Source organism: Strix aluco, chromosome 8, assembly GCF_031877795.1.
Source record: "Strix aluco isolate bStrAlu1 chromosome 8, bStrAlu1.hap1, whole genome shotgun sequence".
Lineage (NCBI taxonomy): Eukaryota > Metazoa > Chordata > Aves > Strigiformes > Strigidae > Strix > Strix aluco.
The window spans coordinates 28123475-28141830 of record NC_133938.1 but is presented as its reverse complement, the minus strand read 5'-3'; the positions used below and the strand labels follow the sequence as shown (position 1 = coordinate 28141830).

The 18356-nt window shown below is 47.2% G+C and overlaps 1 protein-coding gene across 10 annotated transcripts in view; it reads left to right on the top strand.

Annotated features, from left to right (window-relative positions):
- The first annotated feature begins 71 nt into the window (after window positions 1–71).
- Window positions 72–18356, top strand: part of PACS2 (phosphofurin acidic cluster sorting protein 2) — an 82883-nt gene continuing 64598 nt past the window's right edge. For 8 of the 10 annotated variants that reach the window (XR_012624172.1, XM_074832823.1, XM_074832820.1 and 5 more), the window contains exon 1: window positions 91–276. Coding sequence is in view for 8 of the 10 variants with exons in the window: in XM_074832823.1 (XP_074688924.1) it covers window positions 149–276 (128 nt within the window). In the remaining 2 variants the exon portion in view is untranslated. Of the gene's footprint in view, window positions 277–15985; window positions 16131–18356 lie in introns of all 10 variants that reach the window. The other 2 variants (XM_074832821.1, XM_074832822.1) reach the window with 2 other exon arrangements.

Genomic DNA, 18356 nt, shown 5'->3' with positions numbered 1-18356 from the left:
CTCCGCCCCACCGAGCCCCCACCGAGATTTAGTCCCGCCCCCTCGAGCCCCGCCCTCTCACACGTGACCCCCCCCCCGCCGGGGCGGGGCGGCGGCGCAGGCGGCGGCGGCGGCGGCGGCCCGGTGGGCGCGCGCCAGGCCGGCAGCCATGGCGGCGGCGGCAGAACGGAGCCGCCTCAGCTTCCCGGGCGGTACCGGGGCCCTGGGGCGGCCCGTGCCTATGAACCTCTTCGCTACCTGGGAGATCGACGGTTCCAGCCCGAGCTGCGTCCCCAGGTAACGGCGGGCGGACCCTTTCCCCTCAAGCGGGCAGCCCCTGGGGCCTCGCGGCTGGGCGCGGGCCTCCGACCAGCCGCGAGGCCCCGGGGGCTGCTCCCTCAGTCCCCCTTTCCCCTCAGCTTTGCTGTCCTTCCCTCAATTTGAGGGTCTCTTCTTTCCGCTCTGGGCTGTTCCACCTCTCACCGTTACCACAGCGCTGGGCGGGGCTCCCCCTACTCCTTCAATGGGTTTTGGGGTGGGTGGTGGGGTGCAAGGACCCCCCGAGTCTAAAAACAGAGGGGGAGGAGTACTGTCCTCCGTATCAGGTCTGTGAGAGGGGCTCACTCTCACAGTGTTTGACTGCCCCCCCAGAAAAAACCTGGCATGGGGTGTGTGTTGGTGGGAGGGTTTGTGGTGTCCAGCTCCTCACACCAGGTTGTGCTCCCTGGGCCCCACCGTCCCATGTGATGTCTCCTGTCAACGGGGGCTTTGCCTGGTAAATGCCCCACATCCATTGCCTCAGGTGGGGCATTGGTTTCTCTTCTGCTGTTTTTTCACCCGCTTCCAGTCTCAAATCTTTCCACGTCTCTGGTGTAAGTGTATAAACACGCGGATGTGATCCCTGCTGGCGCTTTTTTTAGCCTGCATAGGAGGGATCCCTTTTAGTTTTTATAAAATTTGCGCTTTTCAAGTCTGGCGTTAACAGGCCGCCTTTGAGGATTTAAACACACCGAAGATGAATCTTTGAAGTGCTCCTGTTTCTCTTTTTTTTTTTTTTTTTTTAATGGGGATGCAGCAAGTGAGCAAAAAGGGAACAGAGTCATCGGGCTGACCTCGCAGGAATGTAAAGCTTTGCAAGCTTTACAAACCCCCCAAATCCCTCTGTCTTCTGCACCATCCAGAGAGCAGGTTGGACTTGATGGCCATGCCCTTGTCTTGGCAGGGCTAACAGCTTGCTTGTGGGACCAGTGGCTGTCTTAGCTTAAACACTGCCCACAATTGTAGTGCTTTGACATCATGGGCAGGAAGATAGCATGGGGTAGAAGAAAACCTGAGTCCTGCAGTTGCAGATGGTCTTGGTTTATAACAGCTTATCTGTGCTGCCAGCACCTTGAAGTGTCTGTTGGGCAGTGACTTTCTCTGCTTATGTCTCGTTTAGCCTTTCTTCTCTGCAGCGGGAGGTCTTGGAAGTGGACTAGCACCAAGGGGAACGTGCCTCTCTTCGAGGAGTCCCTTTGCTGCAGGAGTTGCCTATATGGGAGGAGCTGGAGGAACAGTTGGTGCACTTTTGGTTTTTGTACTGGATTCTGGTGCGGTTTGCATCAGTCCTGGTGGTGTACAGAGGACATGGAGGCCGTCTTGTAATGCTGTTTTCAAAACTGTTCTCTCTGTTGCACCCTTGGCTACAGGAAGGCAGTTGGGTTTCCATCTTATCCAACGTTGTAACTGCCTGTTAAACTGAAATAAAAAAACAAACGTCCGTCGCTGTCAAGGACTTCTAGTTCTGCATTATCATTTATGCTGATAGTTGCAGATCTGAAAACGAGCTCACAACATAGCTTGCTTGTTTGCAAATCTGTAGATGACCAGAAAATGCAGTGTAAGGACACTGGCCCTGCCTTGATGTAGTATTGTGGCAGGGGGTGCATCTGCACAGGACTTGACATTTAGGGTGGGTCCTGGGTGCTTGAATTGTGGTGGGCACGTGGGCAGCAAATTGCAGGCCGCTGGTTGAGGTGCCTGGAGGAATCTGGGTGATGCAAATGACGTGTGGGTATCTGGGCATGTGGGGCAGAACTGGGCTTTGAGGGGGAAGTTTTAGAGTCCCTGAAGCAAGCTGTGAAGCCGGGGCTGGTGAAACTGCTCAGATTGCATGCCCTGGGGCCTGAGGCATTGATGGGAGAACTGGGACAATTGGGACCTTCTAGGAACACAGCCTTTGTATGAGGGAGTTTGTGTGTAGTGGTGGGTTCCTCTGGTTTCAGCCCTGTTGCTGCCATCACCTTTGCCTGCTGTTTCTGGGTACCCTTTTCTCCTAAAGCCCGGGGGGATAAGCGGACATCCAGCTGCTGTATCCGCCCCTGCTGACTGAAGGAGCAGATCTTTCCACAGCCCCACTGGACGTGGACTGCCCTGCGTGGGCTGGGCAAGTGTGCAAGGGCTGCATGCGGTGTGCAACGCCTGGCAGGTCTGCAGTTGTAGCTGTGAGTGCCAAGTGGTTTTTGTCAATCTGAAGTGAAATCAGGAGCTGCCGAGGCTGCGACTTCTGCAGCAGTGTTAGTCTGATTGCACGGTGAGGTGTGTGCTATGCTGCCTGTGCTGGGCAGACACTGAATTCTGTAGCAGCAGCAGGGGTGCAGAGCCTGGACGCTCAATTCTGTTGTTTCTAATCATTTAACGCCATGTCTTGTGATGCTACATTGGGTCCATGCTTTGCATTTCATTACAGGGTTTGCAACAAACCTCTCAGCCAGAGCTTTAAGTTATACTACTGCCTCTGTATTTTAAGTTTATATTGTAATGATTTTTCCAGTGGCACAACGGCATTTAAGGTTCTTTGTGTTAAAGCAGGAGAGACTGGGATGAAAACTGTTCTGTGGGGGAAACAGTATTCAAAATGAGCTTGTTGTTCAAGCAGACATCTGTTGGGACATGAAAGGAGGATGTGGAGGAGAGTGGGCCTTGGTGTGTGGTCAAATACTGTGGAACTGCCTTGGTCTCTTCTGAGATTTCCACCAGTTACAAGTTCCCCTTGGGGTTTCTATTGACAAGACAAGCCTTCCTAGTTGAGAAGAGGCTTGAACTTGGCAGAAAGTCAGAGAATTCATGGAAGAGGGGCATGTGTTTGGGGAGGGAGTGTTTCTTCCTTCCCTTTTCTTTCTGGTACAATAAATCTTGCCCCATTTCTAAACTGTTTCTCCTACAGTAAGCTGGAGCAGGAGGGGCTGGGTGGAAGCAGCGCCTGGAGCGGGTTGTGCCTGCATTGCCCAAAGTTGTGTGGGTGGGTGTTGAGGTGGAGGGCCTCATGCGGATGTGGTGTATGCTTCCCAGATGATGGCTGAGAACTGGACTGTGGGAGGGAGATCTCTAAAGCACTGCTCTTCAACGCACTCTTCTTTGGCGGGTGATTTACTGAAAGCCCGTTTGGCTTGGGTGGGGTGTCAGTAACATCTGGAAGGCTGCCTTGGTGCGTCCATGGAGTTTCCTTGTGTGAAAAGGCTATGCCTAAACTTAAGGAAGAATAATAGCGAAGAGTCATAGTGTTGTTCTGCAATTGTGTGTTTTGAGTGAAATCCAAGGTTAGGTGGTGTTTTGCACTTGTGCTGGTCTCGCTTTCTCATCTGCCATTCGCAGAAGTGATTTCCTGATTTCTTTCTTCAGCATGTGTAGCTCCTGGGGATTTTGACCATAGTGCTTCTGAAATGCAAGTACTTTCTTTTAGTCATCCCAGAAATGTGACTCAAACTGTCTCACTATCTGGGTGTAACTGCTACATACCAGAAGGGAGAGATGCCTACCTTTTTCTGCTGTCTTTCTTCTATGCATTGAAATATTTTCCTTTGAGGAAGGTTACATTACATGAAGTTCTCCTTGCCACCTGTGAAAACTGAGAGTGATCATCTCACTGCAGAGAATCAACACTTTTTCCCTCCGTTTCCTCACACTGAAAAGTAAGAATTATTCTGTGGATTTTGTGGTGGTTTGTTTTATTTTTTCCTTTCTGATCTCTTAATGTAGCTGTGGATGTGAATGGCAGGATGCAGTACCGTCCCATCTTGAAGGAGCTTCATGAGGAGATAGCACCATGGGGAGGCTGTCTAGAGGAAGAGTGGTCTTGGGAAAGTTTTGTTGGAAGGGTGTCTGCTGGAGCAAGAGAAGGTGAGGGTGGGTGCTGCTATTCAGAGTAGGTTTTTAGGCTACTGTCTTAATTGTCACATACTTGATAAAGTTCCTACTAAGATTTGAACTGTGGAGTGTATTGAGACCAAACTGCACATGGAGCAGGTGTGACCTGACGTCCCTTGTTGATGTGAAGGAAGCCTGCGGAACAGGCCTGGGAAAAGATGGTGCTGGAGATCCGAGGTTGTTTACCAGACACTGCCTGAGCATTTTGCGTGCCGGCATGCCTCTGTAGCTTGCCTGCTAGGTGAAGAAACATGGAGGGAATCCACGTGCATCCCCTGGACTTGACAGGAGGTTGCTGGTGCAGGGATGTTACTGCTCAGCGTGCTGTGGGATGGCCTCACAGCATGCAGACTTTCACACCAGCCCTGGTGTGGACATCCCCAGGGGCGATGGAAACTGCTTGGGGTGAGGCTGTGGATTCACAGCAGCTGAGTGGATCCTAACAGTTTGCTCATGCCCTGGGTGTGTGCTCCTCTCTCTGTGTCGGGTCCCATCTTCTTCCACTGATCTGTCTCGCTGTCGCTTCCTGTAGGTTAATGAGCTGCAGTGGTTTGCAGAGGGGTCTGTGAACATGTAAAGGCAACGTCAGGGATGCGTGACCAGGAGGGACACAGTGAGGACTGCTGGGGCATGGAGCCGCTCCAGCAATCTGCATGTCTGCAACCCTGCGTGGTGTTAATTCCCTCTTCCAGCCGAGTGCTGAGGGGGTTGTGACCTGTGTGGAGTCCACGGCTGGTTGTTCTCCCTGTGGGTTTGCTGCAAATGCGCTCGGAGGGGAGAGGCTTTGCCTCTTGGTATGAAGGATGTGTGCCTGTGCTGGGAACAGGAACTTCTCTTGGTCAGTGAGAGCTAGAGTAGTAATTACTTGCTAGAGTAATAATTATGATCAGGTGATGCTACATAATTAAAAAAGCTGATTACTTCAGGCAGGGAGAGATGTTAATTTAAATGTATCTTAACCTCCTGATCTATTGGTATTTTAACATTTAGGAGAAAACTCTTGTTTGTTAGGATAACTGCTAGCACGTTCTTTTAGAGCTGACTAGATTTTCGGTACATTTGGAACTAGGAAAATGTCTAATTACTCAGATGACTAGGTACATTTCAGAAGTGCTTATTTGGAGGCTTTGTTTTGACTTTGTTTGAATAGCATGGAATGCCTAACATTTTACCACTGAAGGAAATTGAATACAAATGAGCGCACAGGATAGGCTTTAAAAAAACTCACTAAGGCCATGTTGAATGTTTGAAATGCGTGAGGAAAAGCATCCACAACTGAGCAATAGAGATTAAATTCTTGGGGTAAAGTGCAGTGGCCAAAACCAACCCCTTTATTCTTGGAGCCAGGAGATCCTGTTTCTCCTCCTTAGTCTTCGTGGAAGAGATCAAGACCAAAATAACGTTACTTCAGGCAAGATCAAGTGATCCCTTCATGCTCCCCATGTAAATCCTATCACAGCAGTTACTAAGTTTGTCACTTTGTACGACATTACTGAATGTAATTTGGACTCTTGTATTCAGTGGAAAAAAATTTCTGTCTAGAGGCTGGGTGAATTGTTGGAGTCAAGCTTCCAGTTAGACCTATTTTGAGTTGTCTTTTAGCTGATGTAAGGTGAAGCTTGGGCATATCAAGAACGGTTCTGAAAAAGTTTTAAAATCTCAAAGCTGCTAGCGAAAGGTCTCTGGAAGGGATTGTGCGTGGGTTTCATCTGGACGCTTTGCACAAGCGCAGTGCAGAAGGCTGTTGGGAGTGGAAGGAAGGGGCTGCTCTTTTGAAGGGCCTCTTTCCTTGCCTTCCACAAAGTGAATGTGCCCAAGGGACCTTCCCCTCAAGTTCCCTGGCAGGTCTGGCCCGTGCTCCTACAGCCCAGCCTGACAGGAGGCGACCCTGCAGCTGCTTGTCCAGGAAATAAAAGCTCTGTCGAATGAAGCCGTTGATAGTCCACCTTTCATCAGCTCTGAACATGCAGATGATTTCTGTGGCAAGCTTGTGGCTGTATCAAATTAACTATGAAGTGATTTGCATAATAGATTAATCAACCAGCAACAAAACATCCCTCTTTTCTGCCAAGAAAAGAAAAGCAACAACTCGGCTGTTACAAGAGGCCATTATGTTCCTTGCAACCCTTAATCTTTCTTTCTCCAAGAGCACTTCGTGTTTTGGCCTTGCGCAGGAAGCTGGCCTGCTCACTGGCCTTATTTGCGTCACATCTTGGCAGCTTTTTCTAATTCTTTAGGGCCAAATTTTGCCACCATTATGGTGACCTTCTAGGGAGGGTATTTCCTATGGAATTGCTGGCAGACTGCCAAACGACTCTGTATTGCCAGGTCCTCCATTAGCTTTTGCCTTTCCATTGACTTACTAAAGAGAGTGAAATTCCTCTGGGCCCCTCATGCTTCTTCAGAACTGCCACATTTCCCTGGGAAATCAGGGAACAGGAGGACAAGGGGGAGTGGGGAGCCTCAGAGAGCATGTAACTGTGAGTGGGCAGGATCTGGTCACTGTATTTTATTTTCCTTGTGTTTCTACCTCCCTATAAGCCAGCAATATGAATTTCCTAACCTGTACAGACCTCCTGTGACTCCAGATATGACATCTGTGTGTCCTTGCTTGGTCGAAGAATGCCACTTCCCAAAGAGTGTTTGGGGCACTTTTAGTCCAAATGGATTCTAACGTGTAGATGATAAGAGGCTTAACTGCCTAATTGAATGTGATAGCGTGAAGCTCTTCTCATGGTGAGGCTTAATTGGATTATAGTACTGTACAGTGATGTGGAGGCTTGCAGGGCATACAGCCAGCTTCATGAGGAGAGAGTGGATCCTTGCTAATCACTCACTTATTTAAAACAATGAATTGCCTAGAGAGCTCTGGGCATGCAGCAGCCAGGAGCCCCAGAGGAGGGATTCCTCAAAAATGAGGGTGGGTCATTGATGACTACTGCACATGTAGACCGTGTCCTTGGGTCCGTGCAACTGTAGTAGAGGGTCTGCAGATCTGCCTGGTGAGCCCGAGTCTGGAGAAGGGAGGAGACGAGCTCCTTGTCTTTGGAAAAGTAGGTGCGTGGGCTCTCTTGGTGCGTGCTGGAGTCTGGAACCCATTTCCTCTAGAACCACTTCAGCCTTTCCTGCAGCACTTTGTGTGACTGTGTCACTTGTCACAAGCAGTGCCTTACTTCTGAGGTGGCCTGCTTGTTTCCCTCTCATCTAGCAGCTGCGAGTCTGCAGGCCAGTCTGGCTTCAAGTGCAGTTTCTTGCAGGGCGATAACTATTTTTGATCAGGAGCTCAAATGCCAGTGTTGGACATCCCGTGCTCCAGTGGGAAAGCAATCTAATTTTTAAAGCATGCAGCAAAAATAAAAACCAGAGCAGCTTGTATGCTGTGAAGTTTGCTTGGTGGAGCCTCTCGTACATATAAACTGGGGTCTGCAAGCCAGAAAATATGCTGTTGCTTGCCAGGCCCGGAGTGGTGCCGGGCAGCTGCTGCACCCTTGCAGCACCTGTGTTTTGGGTGCAGCTCCTGGAGGCTCTGTGCTTTGTGGGAGTCACTGCCTGCCAGAACTGCCAAGTGGCTGTTGGAGTTTTTGCACTGAAAGTAAGAGTGTTTGTTTTACTGATATTTCAGGAGAGTTTGAAATCTGCATGGTTGCTCAGATCTTATTTCAGAAGAGTTGTCAAGGAAAATAGCATTTGTTCTCCTGTAAGCAGGCAGATTAGCATAAAATATCAACTTTGATGTTGTGTGCAGTGTGCTCCTCATCCTTAGGCTCTGTGCTGGTTTGGAGAGTTAACTGTTTGTCTCAGACGTTTGAACGTGCTGGGAAATGGCCCCAAGGCTGGTGTGTGCCATTTGGGCAGGGAGCAGCACCCCACTGGGAGGTTTTGATCAACTTGTCCTGTCTCCTGCAGCAGCTTATCTGAACCATATTAAAGTGAAATAAATAAATGTGATTGCTGTGCTGTTGCTGGGAAATGGTAGTTTAGCCACCTTTTCACCAGTTCTCCAAGCTGTGTGGGGGACCTCCCCCCCCACTCCCAGCTCTAGTTTGGTCTCAGGATAAACCAACTCCTTTCTCCTGCTCATTCACCTTTTTTGTCAGTCAGGTGCTCTGGAGCTTGTAGGAGGTAAGTGGAAGGGAGTAGGGAAGAGGCAACACTGGTGTTTAACCAAAACCTGCACAGCTTGCAGGTCCTCCTGGGCTTTGGGGAGGTAGTTTCTTTTGTTCTAAAAAGGGGAAAAAAAAAAAAAAAGGAACAAACCTGGTGATCCAGGATGGATTTTTTTGTGTTGCTGGGGCTGGGGAGAGGTGGAGGTTTGAAGGCATGAGGCTGTCAAGGAGGGAGGGCATCAACCGTGTGCCTGTGTGCAGGGTAAAGTGAAACATGTTTTCACTGCTCAGCGAAGTACTTTATTTTGCTGTTAAAAATCTTCTGAAGAAAGACACTGTCTCCTTCCATCAGATCCCTTTGTTTTGTTAAGCTTGGCTGTTCAAAAATCCTTCCCTGCTCTTATTTTTCTACAAAGCCACTGTAGTGTGAGGGCTTGGAGGTGCTCCTTGCTGCTGGTAAGTAAATGTCATGCGCAGGAGAGATTTCTGAAAAGATCTTTACCTCCACAATGAAACACATGGAGGGCTGCAAATGGAGACACGGGAAAACCACGGAGTTCATAATGTGGTTCTGGCCTGTGTTTCAAGGGTTTCTAGTGCAGGGCTCATTAATGACCAAAATGAGCTGCAGTTTGCACATACACTTGTCTGATATGTTTCCCAACAGGCACTAGGCCAAATCTAGATATAGAGCAGAGAATAACCTCCATCGAGAGATTCTTAGGAAGCCTTATCTATATATAGTCTATATAAGTCTGTATCCCCTTTCTGCTGAGGGGACAATCTCTGCCTGGGGAATGCAGTTAATGCAGATATACCCCAACTTCTGAGAACCAGACAAAGGTCCACAAGTATCACGTCTGCTGCGTCCTGTGTGAGTGATTCCTAACGTGTCCTGGCTCCTGCTGTGGTGGGTTGCAGTGGGGAATTCTCTGCCGAGGCCCCAGCTGCACTACCCTGTGCCGTGACTGTGCTGTTGTGGCAGGCTGGTGACACGCTCCTGCAGCCAGCTAGGCTTGGCCTCTGCGGGAGCACACAGCAGCCGTCAGCCAGAGGGAACAGCTGCCAGGGCTGGGGCACATCATACATGTGGAGCTGGTGGTGCCTGCGCCTTTGGAGCATGGTGGTCTGTTGGGGCCTCATTAAAGTGGTGACATCGTAGCTTGGCAATGACTTGTCATGAAACAGCTCTTCTAGGATTTTTATGCCAGTGTAGTTCGCTTTCTTGCAGCTGCTTACCAGGGCGTACCATGAGAGGAACCCGCACAGACATACTGCTTCTTCTGGAATGAGAAACAGTTTGCAGTGCTCAGCCCACCTGCTTCATCCTAATGCAGAAGGAAAAGAAAAAAAGACTAGCAGGTGGCTTTGATCAGAAGTGGGAACACACAGCGAGGTGGACAAGGCTGCCCTTTCACACAGCAGTGTGGTCTCCCATTAATTTATGTATGGGTGCAGTTTCACAATTAGGATGGCTGAGGCCATTCCCAGCCAGCCTTCCTTTCCATATAGTACGTGACTTTCTCGAACTGGTTCACCACTGGGTTTCATAGCTGGCAGCTGCTGAGGGCCAGCCGTGGAGGAGCACAGCCTTCTTTCTGCTGCAGAGAGTTTGCAGCCCACCTAATATTTTTGCAGTGTGTCCTCGAACCAAAGAAGTGAGAGTCTGGGGAGCTTTTTACCAGCTTGAAATGTTGGTCTATGAATAGCTTGTGAGTTTCTTGTTGGACCTGCTGAAAGCATGACTTCTCTTTGGATGCATGTGGCTCTGAGATTGTGGGTCTAGGTCTTTCTTTTAAAAGAGCAGCCTCGTTTTCTACACTGGAGAGGTGGATTCCTTTCTCTTGTCTTTTAGGGAGCTGGTCTGGCAGCGTAACTCTTAACCCTGTTCAGGCTGGAACCTTGACAAGACATGCTTTACCTTTCCTAAGCCCACAAAAATCGTAGGGCTGTTGGAGGACATCTCACACATTTTTACAAATATAGCAGGATCGTTTGAGGTCACTGGGTCTTGAGTTTCTTCAGGGAGAGCACACTTCAGCTGGAGGCTGTGCCAGAGCTAGATTTGACTGCCTCTGGAGGGGCTGTTCTGAAAATGGGTGTCTATAACATGGGGTCTAATCTCAAGAGAATCCTGCAAACTTTCCAGCTCATCAGATACGCGTGCAGTCTTCATTTCACCTTGTCACGTGTGTCCTGATTTCACTGCTGCCTCAACTGTGTGAACTCAGTGGTTTGTAATGGGGACAGGGATGTTACCATTCTTAGCAGAGCAATTGTAGCTGCTTCCTGGCTGTGGAGAGCCAAATCAGGGCTTTCGACCTTGTTACTGTTCCATCTGGGCAGTGGGTAGTTGTGTGTGTAAGACACCAGTCCTCTGCCTGTTACAGCAACGCTCCAATAGCTCACTGATGAGCTCTTTCTCAGATGTGTATAGAGCTGACGCTCTTCAGGTAAGGTTATAGCTAGATTTTACCAGCTCCTCTGAGGCAGATGTGTCTGGGGGCTCTTTGTAACCTACCTGCTTAGGCCACTGCTTGCCAGCACCTTCTGCCAGTGCAAGCATTTGAGAGTTCACATGGTAAAGCGGACTGGGGCAGGATTTGGCGGATGGAGGTGAGGAGAGGGGTTGTGTTTCAGTTGGATCAGTGCTCTGCTGTGCTTTGCTGCATGATGAGGACGGAGCAGGTAACCCATTTAATCTAGCGCTGCTGCTGGAAAGTCATCAAGTGGAAGCCATAAGTGGTTCTGCATGCTCCCAATGTATGCACCACGTTTCTAATTTAGCAGAGCTCCTCTTTAGGCTGGGGAAATGACTTTTACTGACTGGGAGAAGTCCAGCCCCTTGCTTAGAGGCTTGCGTTTTAGCTGAGTGGTAGAAACCCTGGGTGGTCCAAAGGCTTGTGTGTGTTCTCTAGCAAAGGTCTGCTGTCATCAGAGCTGCAGAGTGGATCAAGGGGAAGAGATGTTTGGGGTGGAGGTGATCTTTCCTTCTTTTGGGCTTTAGGAGGTCATCTCTGGTGAGAAGAAGGTTTTCAGAGCTAGGCTCTTTGCAAGGAGATTGTCAGACAGGCGCTTTCTAACTTGAATAATTGACAGTGTAACCAAAGCTGCTGGAGATTGTTGGGGATGTAACTGAATCTTTCACACCGATTCTTATGCAAATTCAAACGTGTGCTCCTGGTTTCTAATGGGACACCTACAAATACAACTGGCTCCATTCAGAATTCGGCATCCATGCACTGGATCTTTAATTGCTAATGACTTTATAGCAAGAGCATGGTTTGCAGAGCTGCATCTGTAAGTTTCTCAATGCTGCTCTTACCTGTACACGTGCAGTTTCCCTGTAGATTTTACGTAAGTGACCTGTGGAGGTTCTAGCACATGGTTTGGTGTGTTTGGTGCTGAAACTGTCCATTGCCAAAGTAAGCTTGAACATTTCAGTGCTGTTTTCTTTGCTGATATGTTGAGGCTGATTGAAGGTAAGTTAAATGACCTTGAGTTCTGCAGAAAATAATTTGGTGTATTTAACACTGAGTGCAAATAATCTTAAGTTTCTACCCAGTAAATCTATAACTGAGTTGATGAGCACATTTGATAACTATTATTTTGGGCTCCTGGGGGAGATTGGTGTCTGCAACCTCCTGGCATAGCTGTGAATTAGACTTGTTTTTTTCATAAATGTGCTGTGTGGTAATGGAGTAGTTGGTCAAAACCATGTGGGCTTAATTTCTTTAAAATATAAACAGCCTAGAAATGTTTGTTTATGTACAAAATATCTAGCCAGTGACTGTAAGCATTTCCATGTTTCTACCAGAAATGAAGGTAATTATATAATAAGCAAAGATTCATATGGCTTAACTTGTTTCCCATCTGGTGTTAGTTAAATTGGTGTTTTCATCTGCATGACCTCTCGGGGTGGGGAGAAATTATGAAAATAGAAAATGTGGCTGAAAAAGACCTTCTTTGATCATCATCTAGCCCATGTAAAGGCTGGAAGAGCTCTACTGTACAATCCCTGACAGCTGCTTGGGGGTGCAACTGTTCCCCCTCTGCTGTGGTCCATGTTACTGGGAAGGTATTGTAGGAGTTTTTAAAACAGTTGGGTTTGGTTGACCGAGGAGTTGCCTGTCCTGTATGCAGTCTCTCCCCAGTGTATAAATTTATATTCAGACTAAATAGATTAACTACAGCAGGAAAGAGCTTCCATCTTAAAACCAAGCTATTGTTAGAGCATCGCTTATCATAAATCTCTAGTACTCCTAATCCTGCTCTCCTCCCAGGGCCCTTCCCACCCTTCCATCTGCCTGCTGATTTACAGTTTGCAAGGTCTGCTCTGAGTTTCTTGGGGCTGTCCTGCAGCCTTCCTCTGTGGTCTCTTCCTCTCGGACAGGCAGTTTTCAGTGTCAAAAGGATCACTCCAAAATGTCCTCTTTCATGAAAATATACCTGCACGCTTTCAAACTGGTAGAAAGATGATATGCTGCTTTCCCGATCAAGTTGCACCCACTGCCTTAAAATGAAGGATTTGCAAGGAAAGCTGAGAACTGCAAGAACTGGATCATATATATTTCATGTTGCTAGTGGCTTGCTAGGGGACTGAGCTCCCTTTTATTTGCTCTTCTACCTCTTCCCTATGCTGCTCCTGAGAGCGTGCCAGAATTTAAGGTGCTCAGATTTCTCTTTCGGGCTGGCAGGATCTGTATCTTCTTTCTGCCAGGATTCTGCTTTATTTTGCCTAATAGAGTTGAAGACCATTAACGTAGGCTTTGTCCTTGCTTCACAAATAGACTTTGAGTGTCTCCAGGTACTTGGATAAGCTTTGCCTGCTCATGTTCAGTCCCAGTGAGGATCTGAGACAGCCGCTTGCAGATACCAAAGCAGATCAGAGGATTTTTTTCCTCCCAACATGTAGCATTCAGTAGCTCAAGTGTAAAGCTGCTCACTGAGACAAAACTCTGGTGGTTCTTTACCCTTGGCCCATGGGGGTGTGCTTGAGGATCAGAAGCCTGGCCAGTGCTTAGTTCAAGCAAGCGGGTAGAGCTTTTTCCAGGGAGAAGGAATTTCAGAGGTGGATTTTCTCAGTTCAGCCTTTGGTCAGCATGCTTCTGTTTTTCTGACACATAAATGGCAGGTCCTGCTGGGTGTCCTTAGAAAAACATTTATAATAAGCTTTTGCTGTTCATTCAATTGTTTCCTTGTTCCAGGGTCATAACCTAAACATACATGCAGCCTGGCAGGGCTGAGCAGCTCTGTTTATGTTCCTTCTGCACCTGCGTTCAAGGCCAGCTTTCTAGTGCTGGTCCCTTGCCACGCATGTGGTGAGTGCAAAGTGCTCAGCTCTTCCTGGTGCCCCGCACAGATGCTGATGGTACCGTGTTTTGAAGATGCATCTGCCTTGTCTGGGTTTGGATACTTAGGCTGGCTTTGTAGCATTGCTGTCCTGCAGGTAGCCTGGTTCCTGATGTTTCTACCTTTGTACAGCGCTAGCATTCAAGAGGATCTCTGGATGAAAAACCCAAGTGCTCAAGTTAGAGGCTCTGGTCCAGAGCTAGGTTGTGAGTAGGTTTTGCCTGACCTCACCAACGTCCCAGCCGTGTGCTGCCTCCTGCCTTCTTGTGGTATTTACTTCTCCCCTGGCTTTTCTCAGTGTTGCCACCGGCCTCTGTTGTGGTTTCAAGCTGTGAAAGCGATGCGTAGTGCTTGGCTTCTCAGTGGCCTTGGGAGCCAGTGCACGCCTTCCTGCAGAATGGGTCACTGTAAAACTACCTGGTGAATATTGGTCAAGTCATACAGTTCTTCACAGGGCTTCTAGACAGGCGGGGAAAAAGTGTTTTGTATCTCGTGTGTACTCTTAAGTGCCATGTAAATGACTGGCAGTAAAGCAAGCAACTGCGCAGGAATCCTGCTTTGCTTAGCGTTGCTGGATATTGGGCATGTGTTTGAGCCTGCCCCCACACTGAGCTCTCAGAGGTAGCTCTTGGTTTAGGACAGCCGTAAGATGATTTCACTCTGCTTTTCTTTGCTTCCACTAGGTTCTTGTATTTCTCTCTGGTGTTAGTCAGATTTGCTGATGGTTCATATTTTAGCTGGGAAGAATGCCCCTTGTTGGGATTCTGGTATGTCTGTATACAATCAAAAATGTTGAGTGGGCTGGGAATAGCTTCCAGCAAAGTTGTATCTGTTTCTTGGAGCTCTTTTGTTCAGTAGAAATTCCTTTCTTTTCTCTCCCCCTTCCCATCCCCCTGACAGCCCACCTCTTTTCTACAAGGACAAGCTGAGGTATAATTCACAATCGTGACTGAAGTGAAAAATGCACAGCTGCAAATGAATTTTTAAATGATACTTCATTGTTAAGGCATCTCTCTGAACAGGTTTGCAGTTCCAGTAGCCAAGTGATCAGAATGTGGTAACAAAGAGGATTTTGTTGAAAACACTTGACTTTGGTTTTTATCAAGCTCTGAGAATGTTTTGACCACTTGCTACTTTTGAGTGCAGATAGGAAGTATCTGCAGCAGGGTAGATCCACAGTGGGGAAATACATTAGATGTGTCCCTGAGAAAAGGTTGTATAGTTGAGTTTCCTTTGCTCTCCCCACATTGTATTGTGGAAATCATATGACAGATGGAGTACAATGAATTGTAGCACATTAGACAAAAGTTTTATTGATGTTTGAAGCATCAGGAATATCCAGCCTTGCATGCTGCAGCTCTCCTCTACCTTCCCACTGAATGGAGACATCTTGCAACTCTTTGGATCCATCAGACTTTTGATGCTTTAGTGATTCCTTGCTTTTTATGGTGCATAACAACACCCTGCAACTGGAAGCTGCAGGCATACTGTGCTCTGTCACAGTCACTATGGCCTAGTGCTGCCAGGATTTGGTATGGGGCTGACTGAATCACAACCATGCCATGAACCAATGTCTGTTTATAGGTAAGTTAAAATAAATTTATTGACATCCAAGACATCACAGGCTTGTACCAGTTTAAAGGCAGAATTTGGTGTAGCTTAGTGTGAACAATTCTCTAATCTCTAGAAATTCAACTATTTGTTTTGTCCCCCACAGTTCTTGTCTCTTGAATGGTGAATTCAGGCTCCTTCTCTAGCTCTTGTTCCTCTGTTTTCTGTCCTCTGCCAGCAGACTGCTGCTGCTCCTGGTGACAGTCTCCTGGGCTATCCTGGTTCCAAATGATCACCAGATTTTCTAAACTATTGCATGAGTAACTTTGGGCTCTTGTGAGTGAATTCACACTCTCCACCAGCCCTCCAGGAGGACCTGCTCTGAGTAGAATCTAAGCTGTGTTTGAGATGGTACATCTGCAAACAGGACCCAGCTGAGTATCAGTCATGGGGGGCCATCTGTCTCTGCAGCATTCTTGCTGATTCAGGTGTGAAAACAGAGGAATGACTTAGTAATTTGTAGTTATATGAACATTTATGTATGGTCAGAATTCTCATATATAAAACATACGCAAATCTCTTAGTGAAACAGTTGTAGCATGCACTCTCTTTGGCTCCAGGGTTTCCCTTTAGCCGGTTTTGAGGTGCTTGCTGTGAGCTGATGAGCTGACCTTTGCTTCACAGTGGTGGAAATTAAGGCTCAAAAGAAACACCTGGGGAGTGGTGGCAAATCTACTCTGGCTCTCTGGAGAGCTCTGGCTCACCAGGATTGTGGGAGCCCTCAAAACACTCTTCTTGTTCTCTCTCTGTAGGAAAATACGATTTCTTCAGAGACATGGATTTGACTGCCTTGGTACTGACTATCATGCCACATCATGGCCTGGGAGACTTCTTGCAAATTGCATACAAAATCTTAAAATGGGAGGCATTATTCTACTATTTGTAAGACGTGAAAAGGTAGGGATGGCCCCTCTCATCGTGGCTTCAGTGTAAGTACCCAGGCTCCAAAGGAAAAGAACATGAGGGTTGGTGGATTTATATTGCCCTGTAACAGATGGGCACAGAGAAGGGGGTTTAATGTTTTACAGGTACCCCAGCAGAGAATTTCTTGCATCACTGTTTTAAATCACAGCTCAGTCTGCTAGATGTGGAACATTTAATAGCTTTAAAAAAATGTGATGTTTAGTAGATAATTTATCTGTTAGTGTATTTGAGGCTATTGGTGAAAAATCTCAGCAGTCAGAAACATATAATGTACGTAAGTACATTTAATGTATGACTAGCCATAGGCCCGGGTGCAAAGTTTGACGTGCTTGGTATTAGCTGTAGTCATGTGGTGAAAATCAGAGGTCAAGTGTGGTTTTCTGAGGAGGACATAAAATTAAGGATAAATCCCAACCTGATGGTTGAAAAAATGCTGTGGTACTTGTCTGTGTCTCATCCCCACTGATGATCGTGAACTGTTTCTGTGACAGAAATGCTTTTTGACAGCCTGAGTATATGCACCTGCTTTCAGGATGCTCCTTGTCTCGTCCATAAACAGGAGCGCTGACCACAAAATGATGCTGATACCTATTCCTTGCTCTTAGCATCACCGTCATGTGAGTGTTAGCTGATTGCATCAGGCAAAGGTATTAGAAGAGAATGTTTTCAGGGAGCTGAGACTGGTCTGGCTGTAGAGTTTGGTGTCCGTGTGTGATCTAATGGTGTGATCCCCCTCACAAATGGAGTAACTCTATCTTAATGCTGGATAGACTCCTCAGTAATCCCTACCAGCAGTGAACCTTAATATCATGCTGAGGAAGAGCCACCTCGTATCTGGCCTGTGCTTGTGCATGCCTCATTTACCTCCATCTCCTTATTCTGTAGAGCATCTGTAGTTTATCTTGATAAATCTGGGTTCAGTGGGAGCTTGTAGACCTGATGAAAGGTTGTGGGGACTGAGTGGATTATGATTGTTATAAATTACTTTTTGTTTTATTGTATATATTCAGCATTAGAAGTCTTATGGGGGGCTGAAATAAGTTCCAACCAGTGAAGACCAGCATCTCGGAGCACCTTGTGTCAATCACATCTTACTGTTTTGTTGGTTTACACAGGTCACTCTGATATTTTAATAAATATTCTTGACAAATTGAATTAACAAGTTCAGACATTTGGTTTGCTTTGCTGCTCCCTTATTGCTTTCAAGAATGAAATATCACTAGCAATGATGCTGAAGAAATGTAGTATCTAAATAATATTGAATCTCTGCTTGCCAGCTCCACTTCTGACAGCTGCTGAAGAGGTTTAGAGTATTAAGGAAATGCAAATGTTTCTCTGGAGCAAATCACTGTGTTGTGCCCACCACTGCAAGTGTTTGGCACTTGTGGTTCTTCTGGACTCCGTTAGTAAAAGTCGTGGTTCCTTTTTTCCCTGATAAACTTAAAGGTGATGTAAGCTTTCAGAAAAGATGGTAAACAAATCTGAGTTGCCAGGTTTTCTCGCTTTTTCATGAGAAATGCAGTGAAATCTCAGTCACGAGGGGTTTTTACAGAAAATAAAACAAATAGAAAACCTTGTGCTGAGTTATTTCCAAACCAGTGCTTTCTTTTTTAGTAGCGGCTCTTTAAAGTAGAGCATACAGAGTATATTTAGATGTGAAGAGAAAGATTGTGGTGGTGATGGGAGACATTTTTAAAGTGGTGTTGAGAGACATTTTGAGATCACCTGGAGACTGGGAGTTTCCCTAAAGGCAGCTGCTCTTACTGAGAGGAGATCAGAAGTGCACTGAAAACCTGAGCTGTTTGCAACCCCACTGCAAGGTCTGGCGATGCATCTCCGGTCTGTCCCTCAGGCCATACAGCCAGCCTGGTGATGCGGGTTCCTTCCTGCTCGGGTATCTCCTCAGAGCAGGGGGGGAAGACGTTTCATGCAGCCTCTGTCAATGCAAAATCTGCTGTTGCTGCCGCTGTAAAGTAACCTCCATGGGTCAGCTTTAAAGACTACAGGAGATCCTAGTTTCTGTTCATTAGTTCTGTTTATTTGGTGGGTTCTGTAGTTTTCAAGGCCTTTGGTGGAGAGCTTGTGCTGTGCTTGACAGCAGGCTAGGCACTGCACTCTGTAAGCCTTTTCAGTTTGGCTGGTTTTGGAAGCTAAAAGCATTGCTTCTGATTACTGCTGAAGTTCCATCCCTGTCAGTAG